Genomic DNA, 23,622 nt, shown 5'->3' with positions numbered 1-23,622 from the left:
AGAGAGCCGTGTCTCTCTACAGTGAGAGGTTTTTGTACGGCGGCTCAATGACTTTGTATCACTGTGGTTGACTTTTGGTGGAGGAACCAGACTGAATGTTGGAAGTAAGTCAAACTTTTAAGAAACTATTATTTCAGGAGCTATTTTTCTTCCTTTACTTTTTGCACAACTAACTTTCCATATTTGTGAAATATTAATCCATAAGTTTTACAGAAATATTTTACTCTAAGAGACAAAAGTTTGCTGTTGATATAGAAAAAAACAAACGCTCATTGTTCATTGTAAAGACAATGAAAAATTAAGTCAGAGGATAAATCATTATTTCCAGCTTTAATGGTAAAGTAGCATCTTGAGGGCTTGTAGGTTTAGTTCAGTCTGACAAAGTCAGAGAGCCGTGTCTCTCTACAGTGAGAGGTTTTTGTACGGCGGCTCAATGACTTTGTATCACTGTGGTGGACTTTTGGTGGAGGAACCAGACTGAATGTTGGAAGTAAGTTTCTGCACAAATACTAAAAACTATATTGTAAATTTTGTAAAGTAATGTTTTAAATTCTGTTTACAGTAGATAAAATATATATGTATTCACGTTTTTATTTCTCCTCCTTTATCGTGGAGACTAACTCAGAGCAGCTTCACTAAACATTTCTTTACACATTTCTGTCAAACTGAAATTTAAATGACTTGAAGTGTGGAAAAGATAAAACTGAAAAACTGTTCTACAAGATTCATTTTTAATTTTCCACATCAATGATAACTGTTTAAAGCAAATGAAGATTCAGATATTCAAACAATTGAACAGAGCAAAGATAAAGATCGGTATTTGAAAATGTGCAACATCTCTTTACTGTGTCATGTATTGTTTCAAAGTTTGAAAACTATTTGAACAGTTTGGTAATGATGATCAAAATCACATGAAGAACATTTGATGTTGTCAGCTCATTTTCTGGATTTGTTTCTATTACACTAAATACTTTAAAGTCATGTATAGTTAGGTTGTTGATGATCTTGATTTGGAGGTTTAAAGATTTGTCCAAAAGTTGACATGTTATTTCCAGTGTATAGTTTGATATATATCAGCTCATTGTGTAGATGATTCTCTCTGTGCTGATTTACATGAGAGGCTTCTTAAAGGGAAGTGAAACAATGTGTGAGTGAGTGACTGGTGGAGCAGAAAAACCATCTGACAGAAACTCCTTAAAGGAGAAAACCAACTCTCACACAGTAAAGGTGTCCAAGTGGCTGCTGGTTGGTTGACAGCTGTGTGGTCCCTGTCCTCTAATCTGATTGGTGTCTCCTAGGTGATGTCCGTCCCACCCTGACGGTGCTGCCCCCCTCCAGAGAGGAGCTGCTGAAGGGGAAGGCCACGCTCATGTGCCTGGCCAACAAGGGCTTCCCCTCAGACTGGAGTCTGGCCTGGAAGGTGGACGGCAGCAGCAGCAGCAGCAGCAGCAGCAGCTGGGAGGAGAGCAGGAGCCCCGGGGTGCTGGAGAAGGACGGCAAATACAGCTGGAGCAGCACCCTGAGGCTCCCTGCAGACCAGTGGGAGAAGGTGGGCTCTGTGACCTGTGAGGCCACCCAGGGCTCCCAGACTCCACTCTCAGAGACACTGAGGAGAGACCAGTGTTCCCAGTCCTGACCTGACTCACTGGGACTCTGCTACTGGTTTCACTCTGATACTGATCTCAGTCTGTAACTCTCTCTCTGTTTATCTCTTTCCCTCACTCACTGTCTAATTACAGGTTTCATTGATAAAGTGTGTTGCATGTTTTAATTTTGATTATTTTAACACAATAAATCACTTCTCATCAAATCAGTTGTTTCCATGTCTGTTATTGTAAAAGAAACAGATATATCTGTCTTAATAGTTCCATAAATCTAGAAATGTTAAACTCAACTGAGTTTAATGTAAAACTGCCTGGAAATATCTCGAGAAAGAAACTATAAGGTAATATAATATCATGTTTAATATATTTTGAAAACATAAAACTAATCAGAGAATCATTAATGTGACCCAGAGAAGATAGAAGTAAATCCATCATTTATTCCAAATTCTTTAAAGCTTATGTGACTTCAGAAACTTCTTCATTGGAGTAATTTAAAATTTGATTTTGTAGTTAAGGTGATTATTTCAATATTTAGGAATATATATTTATAATATATAGGAAATTCAGATATACTATGTATCTCATAAATGAAGTGTTTACTATGATGAATTGTTTTTAGATGTGTCTATAGACTACTATAACTCTCATGTTGAAAGCTTTTTAGAAATGTCCAGAAAGTATAAAGAATCTTAGTAAACTACATTTGAGAAGAATTTATTGCAATTATTTTGTGAAGTATAAAATGATCAGCATCTTATATCTGAGTTTGTCTCAGGGTCAGATCATTAGGTTTTTAATAATCTATGTGAAGATTTTGGAAAACAAATACTTTTAGTGTCTTACTCTGTACTGAGTTGTGCTGTATCATAGTTGTCAAGATTATATGATATGATAAGATACGATACAACTTTATAGTCAGCCAAGGCAGAAATTCTTTGTGCATCCCTGGGTAGCTCGTATTAAAAAGAGGACATACCCATACATACAAACATACATGAGATTAATAAGACCAACAGACATACATGAAACATGACCACAAATGACATAAACTTCCAAGTAGGAAAACAAAGAAAACATGTATAACAAGAGAAAATGACATGAACATACACACAGACAATGTCTTGGAGACGTATATCCCTGAAATAAGTATTACACTGGATTTAATGTAGCTGGTTTAACAATAGGATAGATTACTCTAAAGCGTCTGTTTGAAGGCAGTCATTTGAAATATTTCTGGCCAGTCTAAGCATACTATTACTGTGAGCCTCCTGAAAGGAGTGTGCTACAGGTAGTCCTATAATCTTTGAGTAAATTCTAATCTGATTAAATAGCTTTGTTTTATTTGTAACTGATAGCAGTACTACAGTAGAGCATGATACTCTGAATTACTGATGTCAAAATCAAAGACATGATTTGGCTACTAGCTCCAAAGGATCTCAATCTACGAAGAAAATAAACACGCTGTTATATTTTTTTGCAGATAAATTCTATATGAGAAGTCCATGAGAGAGTTTCGTCTATCATGACTATCATTATCTAATTAACTACAACACACTCAGAATGTCTGAGTGATAAAGTGCATAGTGTCATTGATATTTGACTTTAATAAAATGCATCAAGTATACTTCATAATTTATCACGTGAAATAAATTAAAGTTTTGTTGTTTTCTTGCTTTGAGTTTGACAATATGAAGTTTCTGGCATTTTTAAAGAGACATAAAAAGTAAGAATTAAGCATTTATTAGCTATTTTTACCTAAATCTAAATTGATTTATTATTTGATTTGATACTTAGAATATATTGGTAAAAGAGCTGAAATTATAGAGGTCTGATTCTGACTTTGAGCAAATTTATATTAACCATCAAACTGCACAAAAATAGTCCCAAAACTATATTTAACAGAAATATACAAAATGTGTTTATGCTGAAAGTGTTATTGTGGTCTAACTTATAAATGTATGTTAATAAATCATGTAGTGTTGTAGTTTCTGTTCAGCTGTTGAGTCAGATCAGTTCCTCTCCAGCTGAGGAGGTTTTTGTACGACGTTGTATCACTGTGTGAACGGCCAACTGCTACACTGCTGACAGTAATAATCTCCTGCATCTTCAGTCTGAACTCCACTGATGGTCAGAGTGAAGTCAGTTCCAGATCCACTTCCACTGAAACGGTCGGAAACTCCAGACTGACGAGTTGTAGCATAATAAATCAGAAGTTTAGGAGATTCTCCAGGTTTCTGAAGGTACCAGTGAAGGCAAGTACCAGCAGTTGAACTGGCTTTACATCTGATAGAGACAGACTGTCCTGGAGCAACAGACTGAGATCCAGGAGACTGAGTCAGGATGATTTCTCCTGATGAACCTGGAAAACATGAAAAAGAGCAGAAGGGTTATTGAGACAAATCCAGCTTGGAGAAAGATGATCAACATCCAAACAGAAGAGTCTCATTTCTTTAACATGGAGAAGAGATGGAAGAAGATAAATGCTGCTTGTTCCAGTGTTTCTCCATCATAGCAGAACATCATTGAGGTGAACCTGGTTGCATCCTGAAGTAAAGTTTTCAGAAGAGAGTCTCACCCTGAACAAGGAGCCCCAGGGTGGCCAGCAGTAGAATCAGTGACATCATCATCATGCTGCCGGCGTGTCAGTGTCTCTCTGCTACTCTTTACCTTTCTATCTCGTTCTTTCCCTCACTGTCTAATTACATGTTTCATTGATAAAGTTTTGTTGCCTTTTAAATATTTTATTATTTCAACACAATAAAGAACCTTTCATCAAATCAGTTGTATCCATGTCTGTTATTTTAAACGAAACCAATGTTGATGTCTTCATAGTTCCAAAAGTCTAGAAAGATTTAACTCAGTTTTAAGATTTAAAAATGGATATGTCTTGAGAAAGAAATTATAAATTAACATAATGCCATTGTTAGTATACCTCATGTATATATGTGGCCTAACTGACTCAAAAGAATTAATTATAATTGCTTTAACTGACCCTACAAAATGTGACACAAGGTGCACTTCATATTTTGGCAACATTGAAAAAAATGTCTGTTTTAATTATTTTGACCTTATGAACTTCAATATATACATTTTTTGTCTTATTTGTGTTGTTGTGTTTTATATATTTTAGAGAGATATGGACCTGTGTATCTGAAATAAACTAAAATTGAATTAGGCATGAATCAGATAAGAAGATGAGATTATAATGTGATATGAATGGATGGTGTCATCTTGAGTTAGCTGTGTGATTCAGCTGTCTGTGCTCTCTCTGCAGGTGATGGTTAGAGCAACTGGGAACAGCTGAGGATGTTCCCAGTAGCAGGAGGTTATTTAAGTCTGGATGCAGTGCAGCCCTCTCTCTGGCTGACTCTCCACTCTGCTGCAGCTTTGCTCCTCTCCCGTCTGCTTTAGTTCTCTACTCTGCTCCTATGAAGTTAACCCTGTAATTTGGTTTAAGTTGTGTAAATACAGTGAGGAAAATAAGTATTTGAACACCCTGCTAATTTGCAAGTTCTCCCACTTAGAAATCATGGAGGGGTCTGAAATTGTCATCGTAGGTGCATGTCCACTGTGAGAGACAAAATCAAAAAAAAAAAAATCCAGAAATCACAATGTATGATTTTTTAACTATTTATTTGTATGATACAGCTGCAAATAAGTATTTGAACACCTGTCTATCAGCTAGAATTCTGACCCTCAAAGACCTGTTAGTCTGCCTTTAAAATGTCCACCTCCACTCCATTTATTATCCTAAATTAGATGCACCTGTTTGAGGTCGTTAGCTGCATAAAGACACCTGTCCACCCCATACAATCAGTAAGAATCCAACTACTAACATGGCCAAGACCAAAGAGCTGTCCAAAGACACTAGAGACAAAATTGTACACCTCCACAAGGCTGGAAAGGGCTACGGGGAAATTGCCAAGCAGCTTGGTGAAAAAAGGTCCACTGTTGGAGCAATCATTAGAAAATGGATGAAGCTAAACATGACTGTCAATCTCCCTCGGACTGGGGCTCCATGCAAGATCTCACCTCGTGGGGTCTCAATGATCCTAAGAAAGGTGAGAAATCAGCCCAGAACTACACGGGAGGAGCTGGTCAATGACCTGAAAAGAGCTGGGACCACCGTTTCCAAGGTTACTGTTGGTAATACACTAAGACGTCATGGTTTGAAATCATGCATGGCACGGAAGGTTCCCCTGCTTAAACCAGCACATGTCAAGGCCCGTCTTAAGTTTGCCAATGACCATTTGGATGATCCAGAGGAGTCATGGAAGAAAGTCATGTGGTCAGATGAGACCAAAATAGAACTTTTTGGTCATAATTCCACTAACCATGTTTGGAGGAAGAAGAATGATGAGTACCATCCCAAGAACAGCATCCCTACTGTGAAGCATGGGGGTGGTAGCATCATGCTTTGGGGGTGTTTTTCTGCACATGGGACAGGCCGACTGCACTGTATTAAGGAGAGGATGACCGGGGCCATGTATTGCGAGATTTTCCCTCAGTTAGAGCATTGAAGATGGGTCGAGGCTGGGTCTTCCAACATGACAATGACCCGAAGCACACAGCCAGGATAACCAAGGAGTGGCTCTGTAAGAAGCATATCAAGGTTCTGGCGTGGCCTAGCCAGTCTCCAGACCTAAACCCAATAGAGAATCTTTGGAGGGAGCTCAAACTCTGTTTCTCAGCGACAGCCCAGAAACCTGACTGATCTAGAGAAGATCTGTGTGGAGGAGTGGGCCAAAATCCCTCCTGCAGTGTGTGCAAACCTGGTGAAAAACTACAGGAAACGTTTGACCTCTGAAATTGCAAACAAAGGCTACTGTACCAAATATTAACATTGATTTTCTCAGGTGTTCAAATACCGTATTTTCCGGACTATAAGTCGCTCCGGAGTATAAGTCGCATCAGTCAAAAAATGCGTCATGAAGAGGAAAAAAACATATAAGTCGCACTGGACTATAAGTCGCATTTATTTAGAAATTGATTTCACAAAATCCAAGATCAAGAACAGACATTTAATCTGGAAAGGTAAGTTATTCAACTACACAGTAGCACACAGAACAAGGGGCTGAATACGGTAGGTGTCCGGTATGTTAACGTAACACATTAACAGTTATTCAACTATACAACAGAATACAGAACAACTACCAGGGCGTGGAGACGTAACTGCACCGTTGACGTGCATCTACATCTGTGGACTCGTTCCTCCAGCTCTGGCCATCTTGCTTTCAGCGCGCGACTAGCTTTCTTTGTTTTCTTCATTGCAAGAGTCGAATACCTGCAGTCACCTGCAGTTTCTTTTTGCCTAGAGCGCCCTCTGGCGGCTGTAGACGGTAATGTTTTCAGCATGAAATAACATTTAAAAACGTGAAATTATAAATATTTTGATATATAAGTCGCACCTGACTATAAGTCGCAGGACCAGCCAAAGTATGAAAAAAAGTCCGACTTATAGTCCGGAAAATACGGTACTTATTTGCAGCTGTATCATACAAATAAATAGTTAAAAAATCATACATTGTGATTTCTGGATTTATTTTTTTAGATTATGTCTCTCACAGTGGACATGCACCTACGATGACAATTTCAGACCCCTCCATGATTTCTAAGTGGGAGAACTTGCAAAATAGCAGGGTGTTCAAGTACTTATTTTCCTCAATGTAAATATATTTTGTGAAACTTGATGATGATGTGTCTCCCTTTTGTTGAATCAGGTCGTGTGTGTGTGTGTGTGTGTGTGTGTGTGTGTGTGTCCTCAGTGAAGTGTATCAGTCTCTGCAGTAGCTTCCAGCTGCAGCAGTCAGTTCAGTTTCTGTTCAGTCTGACTGAGGGAGGTTTTTGTACGACGCTTTTTCACTGTGTGAACACATACTGACTGTTGATATAGTGACGACTCTGACAGTAGTAAACTGCTGCATCTTCAGTCTGGACTCCACTGATGGTCAGAGTGAAGTCAGAGTTTGATCCACTGCCTGTAAAACGACCAGGAATTCCTGATTGTCGAGTGCTAGCATAGTAAATGAGCAGTTTAGGAGTTTCTCCATCTCTATGTTGGTACCAGGCTAAATAGTGGTTGCTGCTATAAACATAAACAGCCTGACTGGTCCTACAGCTGATGGAGACGGAGCCTCCCAGAGCAGAGCTCACTGCTCCAGGCTGAGTCACTGTGACCTGGCCTCTGGACTCTGAGGATACAGAGACAAAAACATAAAGCAGCGTCACGGTTTAGTCGTCTTCATTTCAGAGGGACGGATGTTGATAGAGGAGAGGAGTTTGATTCTCTGGACTTTACCTGTGAAGCAGCAGCAGAGGAGAGTCCAGATGAGGACGGAGATCAAAGTCATGTTTTTGATGAGGAGGATTTCTGTGTCTTCTGTTGTCATGAAGGACAGCTGTCAGTCATCCAGTGTTCAACTCTCAGGACTATAAACTCTCCCAGAGCACTGGAGCATGGTGCTGCTGATGCAAAGTGGCTCTCTATGGAAATGCTCTGACTGACTCCAACAGGGACAGGGGGTTTCCTCTTCAGTGCTGAGAACACTGACTTTATAAATTATTCATGATATAATGCATAAAGAAATTGAGAAATTGGATTGGTTTACATTGGCAATTTGGGTGAAGTTGATTCTGTTGAATTACTAAAACCTGTTAAACTGCATAGTCTTCATCACACAGCCACTGTGCATTTGTGTTCTCATTTGAGATCCATACACACAGTTACTGTTGTGAAATGTAGAAATTAAAATGCTAAACGGCAGATTCTACCAACAAGGATCTTTCCACTTGTTTTATTGATGTAAAATCTTTTTGTCAGGGTTGACAGAGAATGAGAGAACACTTGTTTGAGTATGTCGACATTTCAGTAATCAGCCCTAATGCAGAACATCTGTTTCCCTCAAACAAGCCCTGACAAACATGAACAATGTGTGACACAGAGGAACAAGTCATTATGATTAATGACCTTTCTCACTCTTTGTCACAAAGACTTTAAAATGATTCTTGGTATAACATGTGATGTCATGTCTTATAGAAAACCTTTGACTTGTTTTAAATATAAAACTTTATATTTTTTGTGTAGTGGCACTGTCCATAACTGCCACATCACAGTGGGTTTGATAGGGTCTATTTCTTTGATAGAAAGTAGTTCTGGTAAAAACTGTTGATGGTGAAGTCTGTGGAGTTTCCAAAGTAACCAGGACATTATTTCTACAAAGGAAGTTGCTTTAAAATCTTTCAAAAATATTTTTGGAATTGATCACTATGAACATAAATCACGTCCACTATATTTGGGTGACAGCATAAGTGTCGGTACATAAAAACAGAATTATCTGCACGGCTCCACACATATGAGCAGGTCAGAATATATGTTCTGGAGTTCTTGTAGTTTGGATGAAGTGTTTAAATGCTTGTGTCTTTTATTTCTCTTGGTAAGAGCATTTACTGAAGTAAAATATTTTCATGAACTCCAAACTGTGGATTGAACTTTTCTGTACATGTAAAAGAGGAGTGAGTGGAGCAAGAAAAGCTGCTGCTGATTTGATGACGTGTGACTCTGAGATGAGAAGTCTGAGATGACCAGATGATGCATTTCTTGATGGAAGAAACCAGGAGTTCAATTTACAATGAAATAAATCATGGAGGTACAAGATCTCCACTGTTACTATTGTCTACTCAATCTTTGGAAATACAACTGTAGTGATGTGAATTTAACTTCTGATTATCAACACAGAAAGAGAACTCTGTAGTCTTTATTATCAAACAAGTGTGTGTGTGTGTGTGTGTGTGTGTGTGTGTCCTCAGTGAAGTGTATCAGTCTCTGCAGTAGCTTCCAGCTGCAGCAGTCAGTTCAGTTTCTGTTCAGTCTGACTGAGGGAGGTTTTTGTACGACGCTTTTTCACTGTGTGAACACATACTGGCTGTTGGGATAGTGACCACTCTGACAGTAGTAAACTGCTGCATCTTCAGTCTGGACTCCACTGATGGTCAGAGTGAAGTCAGAGTTTGATCCACTGCCTGTAAAACGATCTGCAATCCCTGATTGTCGAGTGCTAATACTATAAATGAGCAGTTTAGGAGTTTCTCCATCTCTCTGTTGGTACCAGGCTAACCAGTTAGAATAAATACTCTGACTGATCCTACAGCTGATGGAGACGGAGCCTCCCAGAGCAGAGCTCACTGCTCCAGGCTGAGTCACTGTGACCTGGCCTCTGGACTCTGAGGATACAGAGACAAAAACATAAAGCAGCGTCACGGTTTAGTCGTCTTCATTTCAGAGGGACGGATGTTGATAGAGGAGAGGAGTTTGATTCTCTGGACTTTACCTGTGAAGCAGCAGCAGAGGAGAGTCCAGATGAGGACGGAGATCAAAGTCATGTTTTTGATGAGGAGGATTTCTGTGTCTTCTGTTGTCATGAAAGACAGCTGTCAGTCATCCAGTGTTCAACTCTCAGGACTATAAACTCTCCCAGAGCACTGGAGCATGGTGCTGCTGATGCAAAGTGGCTCTCTATGGAAATGCTCTGACTGACTCCAACAGGGACTTGGATTACTCTGATGATGCTGTTCATCAATGGATCAATCACTTTATCAGAGTATAGTAAATGTTAGATTTAGGGTGCCATGGACCTGCTGGAACATTTACAAGAAATATTTTATTCCCTATTCCATTCAGACATTGAACACAGAATGACTGCATCAGGGAACACTGCCACCTTCCCATTTGTACTATTTTATATTGTATTTTGCATATTCTGTATGTTTTTAATGATGTGCTGTGTTATGTGTATTGTATGAACATTTGCTGTATTCTGGGAAAAGACAAAGACAAATTTCCACTGAGGTGAACAACAAAATTAATCTAATTTCTTGTGTAATTGAAAATAGATGATATAAACAGACAATATACACTTAATTAGAAATCAATAAGAATAAAAAAGCTTTTATTCTGGAAATCTGCAGCACTGTGTTATTGTCAGTTTTCTTTTTATCTGACAAGATTTTACAAACAGCCTCATTTTGGTGAGTTTGTTTGTGTCAAAGTCAGAGAGCCGTGTCTCTCTACAGTGAGAGGTTTTTGTACGGCGGCTCAATGACTTTGTATCACTGTGGTGGACTTTTGGTGGAGGAACCAGACTGAATGTTGGAAGTAAGTTCCTGCACAAAATAATTAATACATTATTGTGAAGTAATGTTTTAAATTACATTTTTGGATGGGCAGATACATATGTTGTTTTATTGATGAAATGTATTCATGTTTTTATTCATCCTCCTTTATCATGGAGACTAACTCAGAGCAGCTTCACTAAACATTTCTGTCAATTTAAATAACTTGATGATGAACACAAAACTTATATTCTACTTAAAATGTTTGTTAAGGTTAGTCTTTAATGTTACACTATGAATATAATGTCCTATATTGTTGCAAATTTTGTTTGAAATCTTTTGAACAGTTTGCTAAATAATGACTGAAATCTACATGAAGAACTTTTCATTGTTGTCAGATGATTATTTGTATTTGTTTGTTTCCACTAAATACTGTAAAGTAATGTATGGTTAAGGTTTTAGAATTTGTGAAATATTTGACATTTTATTTCCAGTGTATAGTTTGATATATATCAGCTCATTGTGTAGATGATTCTCTCTGTGCTGATTTACATGAGAGGCTTCTTAAAGGGAAGTGAAACAATGTGTGAGTGAGTGACTGGTGGAGCAGAAAAACCATCTGACAGAAACTCCTTAAAGGAGAAAACCAACTCTCACACAGTAAAGGTGTCCAAGTGGCTGCTGGTTGATTGACAGCTGTGTGGTCCCTGTCCTCTAATCTGATTGGTGTCTCCTAGGTGATGTCCGTCCCACCCTGACGGTGCTGCCCCCCTCCAGTGAGGAGCTGCTGAAGGGGAAGGCCACGCTCATGTGCCTGGCCAACAAGGGCTTCCCCTCAGACTGGAGTCTGGCCTGGAAGGTGGACGGCAGCAGCAGCAGCAGCAGCAGCAGCTGGGAGGAGAGCAGGAGCCCCGGGGTGCTGGAGAAGGACGGCAAATACAGCTGGAGCAGCACCCTGAGGCTCCCTGCAGACCAGTGGGAGAAGGTGGGCTCTGTGACCTGTGAGGCCACCCAGGGCTCCCAGACTCCACTCTCAGAGACACTGAGGAGAGACCAGTGTTCCCAGTCCTGACCTGACTCACTGGGACTCTGCTACTGGTTTCACTCTGATACTGATCTCAGTCTGTAACTCTCTCTCTGTTTATCTCTTTCCCTCACTCACTGTCTAATTACATTTTTCATTCATAACGTGTGTTGCATGTTTTAATTTTGATTATTTTAACACAATAAAGTACTTTTCATCAAATCAGTTGTTTTCATGTCTGTTATTGTAAAATAAACAAATAACGTAATAGTCCCATACATCTAGAAATGTTAAACTCAACTGAGTTTAATGTAAAACTTCCTGGAAATTTCACCAAAAAAATAAATACATAAGGTAATATAATAGCATGTTTAATATATTTTGAAAACACTAATCAGATAATCATTAATGTGACCCAAACAAGATAGAAGTAAATCCATAATTTATTCCAAATTCTTTAAAGCTGATGTGACTTTAGAAACTGCTTCATTGGAGTAATTTTAAATTTCTTTTGTAGGAAAGCTGATTATTTCAATATTTTAAGGAAATTCAGATATACTATGTATCTCATAAATGAAGTGTTTAATATGTTGAATTGATTTTAGATGTGTATCATGAATCTGGGTAAACTGCAGAGCCTGAGAAGAAATAATTGCACTTGAATTATAAAGTAGGATATCATCAGCATATTATATCATTGAAAATAATATTATCAGCTGTGTGATCTCAAATTATCACCTTACATGTGCATTTCACTATCAACATAAGTTCATTAAAAACATTTCATGTCTGAAGGTGTGTTGGAAAATAAATTACATAAATTTCAAATTTGAATGTTAAAATTTACTTAAACACTAAAATGGAAATACGTATTTGATTTCACAGCTAAACAAACTGGCGTTGGCTTTTTTAACTTATCTACTTTTCAGATGTAGTTTGATCTGATTTTAAATACACTGTTAACTACACTTTTTCAACAAGATTACTATTATATCTTACTATAGTATGAGCAGTATTTCCTGACATTATTCTGTTATATAGACTTCAGTATCAGTCAAACTTCTAAAGTGTCTCTGTTTATGTAGGTTTCTGCAGCTGTTCATTCAGATCAGTTCCTCTCCAGCTGAGGAGGTTTTTGTACGACGTTGTATCACTGTGTGAACGGGCGGCTGTAATCCTGCTGACAATAATAATCTCCTGCATCTTCAGTCTGAACTCCACTGATGGTCAGAGTGAAGTCAGTTCCAGACTGAGTTCCACTGAAACGGTCTGAAACTCCAGACTGACGGGATTGAGCATTATAAATCAAGAGTTTGGGAGATTCTCCAGGTTTCTGAAGGTACCACTGTAAGTCATCAGTAACACTTGAACTGGCTTTACATCTGATAGAGACAGACTGTCCTGGAGCAACAGACTGAGATCCAGGAGACTGAGTCAGGATGATTTCTCCTGATGAACCTGGAAAACATGAAAATGAGCAGAAGGGTTATTGAGACAAATCCAGCTTGGAGAAAGATGATCAACATCCAAACAGAAGAGTCTCATTTCTTTAACATGGAGAAGAGATGGAAGAAGGTAAATGCTGCTTGTTCCAGTGTTTCTCCATCATAGCAGAACATCATTGAGGTGAACCTGGTTGCATCCTGAAGCAAAGTTTTCAGAAGATAGTCTCACCCTGAACAAGGAGCCCCAGGGTGGCCAGCAGTAGAATAAGTGACATCATCATCATGCTGCCGGCGTGTCAGTGTCTCTGAAAGTCCTGGACAGTCACTGATCAACACTGGCCTCTTAACGGCTGGGAGCAGAGAGGCAGGACACATATGCAAACACACAGAGTCAGTGAACTGTAGCTGTCCTCAACATGTCATGCTGTTTCCCCCTCAGTGCTGAGAGCATGGACCTACATATTTACATATTCACATGGAGAGGATATTGAAAAGTCTGGTAGTAAACTGATCCAGGGACTTGTAGACAGTTTTGTTCTGTTTTTCCAGTTTGGTAATATGGTGTTTTTTTGATAATGATTAGTAATATTAATATTAATGCAGGATGGACAAGTTTGGGTGTTTGTAATGTGAAGATTTCACCAAGTAAAGCAGTGATGAGTCTTTATAGAAGGCTGAGTCCAGTGTTGTAGTTCTCAATATCAGTCTTGGTCTCAAGACCACTCTTTGAAGGTTTTGGTCTCGTCTCAGCATTTTTACTCTTCGTCTTGTCTTGTCTCAGATCTTTGGATCCAATTACATGATCTTCCTCAGCAGACGGAGTTCACCCAGTTCTCATGGAATATTTTAACTTCTAAGCCAACGTGGACAAGAAGTCTCACAAATGCTGAGAGGAATGGGAATTTGAAAATCCACATTTTAATAACATCTGCTGAGGAAAAGTATGATGATATGATTAAAAGCTCAACAACAGCTACTGGATGGACGTTGTGAAGAGATTGTTTTGCTGTTTCCAAAGTCAAGAATGAACATGAGATTGTAATGTGATATGAATGGATGGTGTCATCTTGAGTTAGCTGTGTGATTCAGCTGTCTGTGCTCTCTCTGCAGGTGATGGTTAGAGCAACTGGGAACAGCTGAGGATGTTCCCAGTTGCAGGAGGTTTTTAAAGGGATATTTCACTGCTGGAAAGATCATCATTTATGAGGTAGAAATGTGAGATCATTTTAGAAGTTGGTACCTTCTAGACCGAGAAAAACCAGAAAATATATTTTTGGCTCATGTGGATGAAAGGCAACAACTCCCAGAATGCACTTAATTCACTTCCCTACAAGGCCACTCCCAAGCCACGCCTACCGGTTACAGAGGGCAGTCAAGTCAAGTCAAGTCAAGTCAAGTGGGTTTTATTGTCATTTCAACCATATACACTGTAGTGAAACGATACAACGTTTCACCGTGGCTTAAATGGTGTTACACGTTTAAAATATATAAAAACGACATTTTATAAAAACAACATTATATAAAAACAATATACGAGACAGGCTACATTTAGTACACACACGATGTACTATACATAAAGTGCAATTACTACTTAAAGTAGAGCATTTCAAACAGACAAGGGACAGCACAGATGACAACAAAAGACAGGGCATAAGTAGACTTGTAACCAGTGTTGGAGTAACGGAATACATGCACTTTGCTGGAGCTATTCCATGTGGAGGCTACCGATTGGTTGCCCCCTGCCCCCACATCACCACGTCTTATGTTACACAAACCATAGGATATATACTGTGTCTCAACAGCAGAACTTCAGAGTATACTTTGGGCTTCGTAACTCTCCGAGCTTCTGCAGGGCTTGTAATTGATGCTGAAAACTTGATGTAATAAAACTTTTATAATCAAGAACAGTGCCAAGCGGATTTCCTCTCCAACACATCATCACACCATCACTATTAAAGATACCACAGCTCCTCTCCCGTCTGCTTTAGTTCTGTTCTCTGCCCACGTGCACACATTTTCCACTGACTTTACTGATATCCACCAACCATACTTTAATTACTTAAATTAACCTTTAATTTGGTTTAATTTGTTTAATAAAAACGTTTTGTAAAACTTGATCATAATGTGTCTCTCTTTTGTTGTGGCCACTACAGGCCATAAGTGTGTGTGTGTGTGTGTGTGTGTGTGTGTGTGTGTGTGTGTGTGTGTGTGTCCTCAGTGAAGTGTATCAGTCTCTGCAGTAGCTTCCAGCTGCAGCAGTCAGTTCAGTTTCTGTTCAGTCTGACTGAGGGAGGTTTTTGTACGATGCTTTTTCACTGTGTGAACAACCACTGACTGTTGGGATAGTGATAACTCTGACAGTAGTAAACTGCTGCATCTTCAGTCTGGACTCCACTGATGGTCAGAGTGAAGTCAGAGTTTGATCCACTGCCTGTAAAACGAGCTGGAATCCCTGATTGTCGAGTGCTAGCACCGTGAATGAGCAGTTTAGGAGTTTCTCCATCTCTCTGTTGGTACCAGGCTAAACATTTGTAGCTGCTGCTCCAAACATAAACATCCTGACTGGTCCTACAGCTGATGGAGACGGAGCCTCCCAGAGCAGAGCTCACTGCTCCAGGCTGAGTCACTGTGACCTGGCCTCTGGACTCTGAGGATACAGAGACAAAAACATAAAGCAGCGTCACGGTTTAGTCGTCTTCATTTCAGAGGGACGGATGTTGATAGAGGAGAGGAGTTTGATTCTCTGGACTTTACCTGTGAAGCAGCAGCAGAGGAGAGTCCAGATGAGGACGGAGATCAAAGTCATGTTTTTGATGAGGAGGATTTCTGTGTCTTCTGTTGTCATGAAGGACAGCTGTCAGTCATCCAGTGTTCAACTCTCAGGACTATAAACTCTCCCAGAGCACTGGAGCATGGTGCTGCTGATGCAAAGTGGCTCTCTATGGAAATGCTCTGACTGACTCCAACAGGGACTTGGATTACTCTGATGATGCTGTTCATCAATGGATCAATCACTTTATCAGAGTATAGTAAATGTTAGATTTAGGGTCCCAAGGAAAACTGGAACATTTACAAGAAGTATTTTATTCCCTATTCCATACAGTCATTGAACACAGAATGACTCCATCAGGGAACACTTGTTGTTTTATAAGATTTGCTTTCCTGTATTATTTATAGAACTTATCTGCTGCTACCTGCCCATTTACACTATTGTATATTGTATTCTGTATATTCTGTATGTTTTTAATGGTGTGCTGTGTTATGTGCATTGTATTTACCTTTGCTGTACTTTGGGAGAAGCCAAAGACAAATTTCCACTGAGGTGGACAATAAAGTCAATCTACTCTAATGTCTTCTGTCTTATTTAGAAGAAGAGAAGAAATTATATACATTTAACATATATTAAAACATGCATTCTGGAAATCTGCAGCACTGTGTTATTGTCAGTTTTCTTTTTATCTGACAAGATTTTACAAACAGCCTCATTTTGGTGAGTTTGTTTGTGTCAAAGTCAGAGAGCCGTGTCTCTCTACAGTGAGAGGTTTTTGTACGGCGGCTCAATGACTTTGTATCACTGTGGTTGACTTTTGGTGGAGGAACCAGACTGAATGTTGGAAGTAAGTCAAACTTTTAAAAACCTTTTCATTTCAGGAGCTATTTTTCTTCCTTTACTTTCTGCACTCTTACCTTTCCAGATTTGTGAAATATTAATCCATAATTTATTTTACAGAAATATTTTGCACTAAGAGACAAAGGTTTGCTGTTGGAATAGCAAATTCAAAAGTTCATTGTAAGAAAATGAAATATTGAGTCAGAGGATGAATCATTATTTCCAACTTTAATGGTAAAGTAGCATCTTGAGGGCTTGTAGGTTTAGTTCAGTCTGACAAAGTCAGAGAGCCGTGTCTCTCTACAGTGAGAGGTTTTTGTACGGCGGCTCAATGACTTTGTATCACTGTGGTACACGTTCGGTGGAGGAACCAGACTGAATGTTGGAAGTAAGTTTCTGCACAAATACTAAAAACTATATTTTAAAAATTGGAAAATAATGTTTTTTAAAATCTGTTTACAGTAGATAAAATATATATGTATTCACGTTTTTATTTCTCCTCCTTTATCGTGGAGACTAACTCAGAGCAGCTTCACTAAACATTTCTTTACACATTTCTGTCAAACTGAAATTTAAATGACTTGAAGTGTGGAAAAGATAAAACTGAAAAACTGTTCTACAAGATTAATTTTTAATTTTCCACATCAATGATAACTGTTTAAAGCAAATGAAGATTCAGATATTCAAACAACTGAACAGAGCAAAGATAAAGATCGGTATTTGAAAATGTGCAACATCTCTTTACTGTGTCATGTATTGTTTCAAAGTTTGAAAACTATTTGAACAGTTTGGTAATGATGATCAAAATCACATGAAGAACATTTGATGTTGTCAGCTCATTTTCTGGATTTGTTTCTATTCCACTAAATACTTTAAAGTCATGTATAGTTAGGTTGGTGATGATCTTGATTTGGAGGTTTAAAGATTTGTCCAAAAGTTGACATTTTATTTCCAGTGTATAGTTTGATATATATCAGCTCATTGTGTAGATGATTCTCTCTGTGCTGATTTACATGAGAGGCTTCTTAAAGGGAAGTGAAACAATGTGTGAGTGAGTGACTGGTGGAGCAGAAAAACCATCTGACAGAAACTCCTTAAAGGAGAAAACCAACTCTCACACAGTAAAGATGTCCAAGTGGCTGCTGGTTGATTGACAGCTGTGTGGTCCCTGTCCTCTAAGCTGATTGGTGTCTCCTAGGTGATGTCCGTCCCACCCTGATGGTGCTGCCCCCCTCCAGTGAGGAGCTGCTGAAGGGGAAGGCCACGCTCATGTGCCTGGCCAACAAGGGCTTCCCCTCAGACTGGAGTCTGGCCTGGAAGGTGGACGGCAGCAGCAGCAGCAGCAGCAGCAGCTGGGAGGAGAGCAGGAGCCCCGGGGTGCTGGGGAAGGACGGCAAATACAGCTGGAGCAGCACCCTGAGGCTCCCTGCAGACCAGTGGGAGAAGGTGGGCTCTGTGACCTGTGAGGCCACCCAGGGCTGCCAGACTCCACTCTCAGAGACACTGAGGAGAGACCAGTGTTCCCAGCCCTGACCTGACTCACTGGGACTCTGCTACTGGTTTCACTCTGATACTGATCTCAGTCTGCTCTCTGCTACTCTTTACCTTTCTATCTCGTTCTTTCCCTCTATGTCTAATTACATGTTTCATTGATAAAGTTTTGTTGCCTTTTAAATATTTTATTATTTCAACACAATAAAGAACCTTTCATCAAATCAGTTGTATCCATGTCTGTTATTTTAAAAGAAACCAATGTTGATGTCTTCATAGTTCCATAAGTCTAGAAAGATTTAACTCAGTTTTAAGATTTTAAAATGTCCTGGATATGTCTTGAGAGAGAAATTATAAGTTAATATAATGTCATTGTTAGTATACCTCATTTTTAAAATAAAAAGTTATCAGATAATCATGAAAGTCACCCAGGAAAGATTGAAGTAATATCATAATTTATTCTAGATTCTTTAAACCTTTTGTGACAGCAGAAACTGCTTCATTAGAGTATTTGTACATTTCTTTTTGTCACAAAGCTGATTATGTTGATATTTTAGGAAGATCAGATATACTATGTATCTCATCCATTATGTGTAAACTCTCATGTTGAATTGTTTCTAGAAGTATACACAGAGTATAATGAATCTGTGTAAACTACAAAGCCTGAGAAGAAATAATTGCAATTGAATGATAAATTAGGATATCGTCAGCATATTATATCATCAAAATATTAATATCCGAAATGTGATCCCAAAATATCACATTACTTGAGTTGCATTTAATAGAAAATGTGTTTTGCATATACTTCAAATATATGCAGTTATAAGATTTCTTAATATTATTAGGTATTTCCAAGTTGGCTTCTCTAGACTGTTTCATATATATATATATATATATATATATATATATATATATATATATATATATATATATATATATATAATGTGTGGCCTAACTGACTCAAAAGAATTAATTAGAATTGCTTTAACTGACCCTACAAAATGTGACACAAGGTACACTTCATATTTTGGCAACATTGAAACAAATGTCTGTTTTAATTACTTTAACCTCATGAACTTCAATGTTTAAACTTTTTGTCTTATTTGTGTTGTTGTGTTTTATATATTTTAGAGAGATATGGACCTGTGTATCTGAAATAAACTAAAATTGATTTAGGCATGAATCAGATAAGAAGATGAGATTATAATGTGATATGAATGGATGGTGTCATCTTGAGTTAGCTGTGTGATTCAGCTGTCTGTGCTCTCTCTGCAGGTGATGGTTAGAGCAACTGGGAACAGCTGAGGATGTTCCCAGTAGCAGGAGGTTATTTAAGTCTGGATGCAGTGCAGCCCTCTCTCTGGCTGACTCTCCACTCTGCTGCAGCTTTGCTCCTCTCCCGTCTGCTTTAGTTCTCTACTCTGCTCCTATCAACCTTTACAACACACATATTTAGCACTCATGAACATCACACAAACTGACTTTACTAATATCCACAGCCCATATATTAGTTAAAGTTAACCCTTTAATTTAGTTTAATATTTTGAAATAAACATTTTGTAAAACCTTGATGATGGTGTGTGTCCCTTTTGTTGTGGCCACTTGAATCAGGTCATAACTGTGTGTGTGTGTGTGTGTGTGTGTGTGTGTGTGTGTGTGTGTGTGTGTGTGTGTGTGTGTGTCCTCAGTGAAGTGTATCAGTCTCTGCAGTAGCTTCCAGCTGCAGCAGTCAGTTCAGTTTCTGTTCAGTCTGACTGAGGGAGGTTTTTGTACGACGCTTTTTCACTGTGTGAACACAGGCCCACTGTGATAACTCTGACAGTAGTAAACTGCTGCATCTTCAGTCTGGACTCCACTGATGGTCAGAGTGAAGTCAGAGTTTGATCCACTGCCTGTAAAACGATCTGGAATCCCTGATTGTCGAGTGCTAGCATAGTAAATGAGCAGTTTAGGAGTTTCTCCATCTCTCTGTTGGTACCAGGCTAAATAGTGGTTTGGGCTAGAAAAATAAACATTCTGACTGATCCTACAGCTGATGGAGACGGAGCCTCCCAGAGCAGAGCTCACTGCTCCAGGCTGAGTCACTGTGACCTGGCCTCTGGACTCTGAGGATACAGAGACAAAAACATAAAGCAGCGTCACGGTTTAGTCGTCTTCATTTCAGAGGGATGGATGTTGATAGAGGAGAGGAGTTTGATTCTCTGGACTTTACCTGTGAAGCAGCAGCAGAGGAGAGTCCAGATGAGGACGGAGATCAAAGTCATGTTTTTGATGAGGAGGATTTCTGTGTCTTCTGTTGTCATGAAGGACAGCTGTCAGTCATCCAGTGTTCAACTCTCAGGACTATAAACTCTCCCAGAGCACTGGAGCATGGTGCTGCTGATGCAAAGTGGCTCTCTATGGAAATGCTCTGACTGACTCCAACAGGGACTTGTTAATAGTAATTGTATTTACGTTTCCAACTGTGAAAGGTCAGGTGCCCAGCTGGTCACTTCCAGTTTGGCGCCTCGCTAACTTGAATGGGGATTAAAAAATGTAAACTTTTTGTAAAATCTCTTCCTAGATTTTTTTAAATGTTATCAGACAGTAGGGATCAAATTCTGATAGAGAAAGAAGTCGTTTCGCGAGGGTTGTGTCCCCATGGAACCTTATTTTTTTTTCAACTTTTTCTGGGTCAAAATTTTAATTTAAAACCTCCAGACACTTTTGTGACTTTTCCCAAAGTTCTTTGTCGATTTTTTGGGACATTTTTGTTGTTGTTTTGTCCAAGTTTTTGAAGCTTTCTCCGACATTTTGTCACTTTTTGACGTTTTCTCACTTTTCCCAAAGTTTTTTTTCACTTTTTCCAATGTCTGTCGATTTTTTTCTTCGTTTTTTTTTGGACGTTTTTCTTGTTTTTTTTCCCTACTTTTCTGTCACTTTTTTCAGTGTTCTTTAATAAAAAAAAAATTTCTTCAAATACTATAAAATTAAATAAAACACCCAAATTCAATGAAAATAGTGAACTGATCACTTATTTAACTTGTGAAGAGTAATGGTTGTATGGAACCATCCATGTTATTATTTTTTTACATTACATATCATGTCATTTAGCTGACGCTTTTATCCAAAGCGACTTACAATTTAGTTGCAACAATGCAAGTTCTTAGGATCATTGAGACCCCACGAGGTGAGATCTTGCATGGAGCCCCAGTCCGAGGGAGATTGACAGTCATGTTTAGCTTCTTCCATTTTCTAATGATTGCTCCAACAGTGGACCTTTTTTCACCAAGCTGCTTGGCAATTTCCCCGTAGCCCTTTCCAGCCTTGTGGAGGTGTACAATTTTGTCTCTAGTGTCTTTGGACAGCTCTTCGGTCTTGGCCATGTTAGTAGTTGGATTCTTACTGATTGCATGGGGTGGACAGGTGTCTTTATGCAGCTAACGACCTCAAACAGGTGCATCTAATTTAGGATAATAAATGGAGTGGAGGTGGACATTTTAAAGGCAGACTAACAGGTCTTTGAGGGTCAGAATTCTAGCTGATAGACAGGTGTTCAAATACTTATTTGCAGCTGTATCATACAAATAAATACATTGTGATTTCTGGATTTTTTTTTTTTAGATTATGTCTCTCACAGTGGACATGCACCTACGATGACAATTTCAGACCCCTCCATGATTTCTAAGTGGGAGAACTTGCAAAATAGCAGGGTGTTCAAATACTTATTTTCCTCACTGTATTTACACGATCGGGTGGTTGCAGCAATGTTGGCAGTGAAGGAGAGTTGGTCATTTAGTGTCACACCCAGGTTTCTAGCAGTCTGGGTGGGGGCTACCACAGAGTTGTCAATTGTTATAGTCAGGTTATGGGTAGGAGAGCCCTTCCCTGGAAGGAAAAGGAGCTCAGTCTTGTCGAGGTTGAGTTTCAGATGGTGTGTAGACATCCAAGAAGAGATGTCAGTCAGACAGGCCGAGATACGTGCTGCTACTTATTTTGACAATTTGGTTGAAGGAAACCCAAATTTCTGATATAGAAACTTTTTGAAAATGGGTAAAATTTGACCCGAGGACAACAGGAGGGTTAAAAGATAATTTTGCAAGTGAAGAAAGTCAGTTTGTTGTAGGTTTGTCTCAGTAGCCTAAGAAAGGACTACTGTAAAAACAAACCTGACATTTTTCCTAAAATGTAAAAAAAAAAAAAAAAAAAAAATGGATCACTTGTAATGTTGCGGATTAAACATTAACCCATCACAGTGACAAAATGCAATTTTTATATATCTTTATCTTTAGTACTGAAACCTGTCTGTTGTCATGGTTTAGCAGTGATGCACATCTGTTGCCATGGTCACTGAGCCGAGAGAGGGAAGTGAAACGTTTAAAAACCAGTTTCATCCAATCTGACACTGAGTGGTCTCCAGTCCTGACCTGACTCACTGCTTTCACTCTGATCCTGATCTCAGTCTGCACTCTGCAACTTCTCCTTTTCTCAGAGTCATCACAATTTGAAAGTTCATTTTGCGTTGCTTATAGAAATGCAGATATTCTCCGTATGTCAAAACAATAAACTAGAGATGTATACCGCCTAAGATGCTTGTATCGGAGAGTACTGGAGTTTATGCACCGATCCAATACCACCAATGGTGTAGTCTAATGTATTGTAGTGGGTATACTGTACTTGATATATATATATATATATATATATATATATATATATATATATATATATATATATATATATATATATATATATATAACAGTAATGTAAATGCTAAATGACCTAATACCTGTTGATACTTCAACAATGCATATCATGTAAGACTCGATTTCTCCATTTCTTTGCACAAAACTCTCCAGAAAGTGCCATTTAATGGTTTATTTTTCAACCCCGGGGGGTCATACCCACGGACCCCCCTAGGGAGAGCCCCCCCCCAAATAAGAAATCCAAGTTTAACCCCTGTGTATATACATATATATATATATATATATATATATATATATATATATATATATATATATATATATATATATTGGCCAGAATCTACCTTTTGTTCTGAGCATCAACAACTTCATTTCCTGTATTCGGATACACTTTTATGCACCAATTTACAGTGGAAATTCCTTTTATTTAGCCTATGTGAAGAAGAAAACCACAGATGATGATTCAAAATATATCAAAATTATAATGGAAAGTATGTTGTTGCGTGTCATTGGGCATTTTTAAATGGGTATATGGAAATCCTGGCGCTTTCTTAGTGGGTATACTGCGTATCATGTAGACTACACCACTGAATACCACGCAATGTTTACTTGTACTTTAAAGTAGTTTATTTGTGTTATTTTTCTGTTATCACTCACTGTC

The 23,622-nt window shown here is 38.7% G+C and overlaps 9 gene segments (V, D, J or C); 3 read left to right on the top strand and 6 right to left on the bottom strand.

Moving 5' to 3' along the window:
• Nucleotides 1-370: 370 nt before the first annotated feature.
• Nucleotides 371-1,639, top strand: LOC116055679. The segment is given in 2 exon segments: nt 371-490; nt 1,299-1,639. A coding segment is annotated over 1 exon segment (267 nt).
• Nucleotides 1,640-3,640: 2,001 nt separating this feature from the next.
• LOC116055712 lies at nt 3,641-4,257 on the bottom strand. The segment is given in 2 exon segments: nt 3,641-3,963; nt 4,180-4,257. Coding segments are annotated over 2 exon segments (363 nt in total).
• Nucleotides 4,258-7,447: 3,190 nt separating this feature from the next.
• On the bottom strand, nt 7,448-7,997 carry LOC118493323. The segment is given in 2 exon segments: nt 7,448-7,795; nt 7,903-7,997. Coding segments are annotated over 2 exon segments (423 nt in total).
• A 1,507-nt stretch (nt 7,998-9,504) lies between these two features.
• Nucleotides 9,505-10,019, bottom strand: LOC118493398. The segment is given in 2 exon segments: nt 9,505-9,824; nt 9,932-10,019. Coding segments are annotated over 2 exon segments (372 nt in total).
• Nucleotides 10,020-10,614: 595 nt separating this feature from the next.
• Nucleotides 10,615-11,787, top strand: LOC116055680. The segment is given in 2 exon segments: nt 10,615-10,755; nt 11,450-11,787. A coding segment is annotated over 1 exon segment (264 nt).
• Nucleotides 11,788-12,563: 776 nt separating this feature from the next.
• LOC116055672 lies at nt 12,564-13,506 on the bottom strand. The segment is given in 2 exon segments: nt 12,564-13,194; nt 13,411-13,506. Coding segments are annotated over 2 exon segments (363 nt in total).
• A 1,972-nt stretch (nt 13,507-15,478) lies between these two features.
• Nucleotides 15,479-16,024, bottom strand: LOC118493327. The segment is given in 2 exon segments: nt 15,479-15,828; nt 15,936-16,024. Coding segments are annotated over 2 exon segments (387 nt in total).
• Nucleotides 16,025-17,006: 982 nt separating this feature from the next.
• On the top strand, nt 17,007-18,509 carry LOC116055678. The segment is given in 2 exon segments: nt 17,007-17,179; nt 17,990-18,509. A coding segment is annotated over 1 exon segment (315 nt).
• Nucleotides 18,510-20,034: 1,525 nt separating this feature from the next.
• LOC118493335 lies at nt 20,035-20,585 on the bottom strand. The segment is given in 2 exon segments: nt 20,035-20,387; nt 20,495-20,585. Coding segments are annotated over 2 exon segments (414 nt in total).
• Between the last annotated feature and the right edge of the window lie 3,037 nt (nt 20,586-23,622).

The sequence above is a fragment of the Sander lucioperca genome, chromosome 16, assembly GCF_008315115.2.
Source record: "Sander lucioperca isolate FBNREF2018 chromosome 16, SLUC_FBN_1.2, whole genome shotgun sequence".
Lineage (NCBI taxonomy): Eukaryota > Metazoa > Chordata > Actinopteri > Perciformes > Percidae > Sander > Sander lucioperca.
The sequence above is the reverse complement of the archived record's forward strand: the minus strand, read 5'-3'. Positions and strand labels throughout refer to the sequence as shown.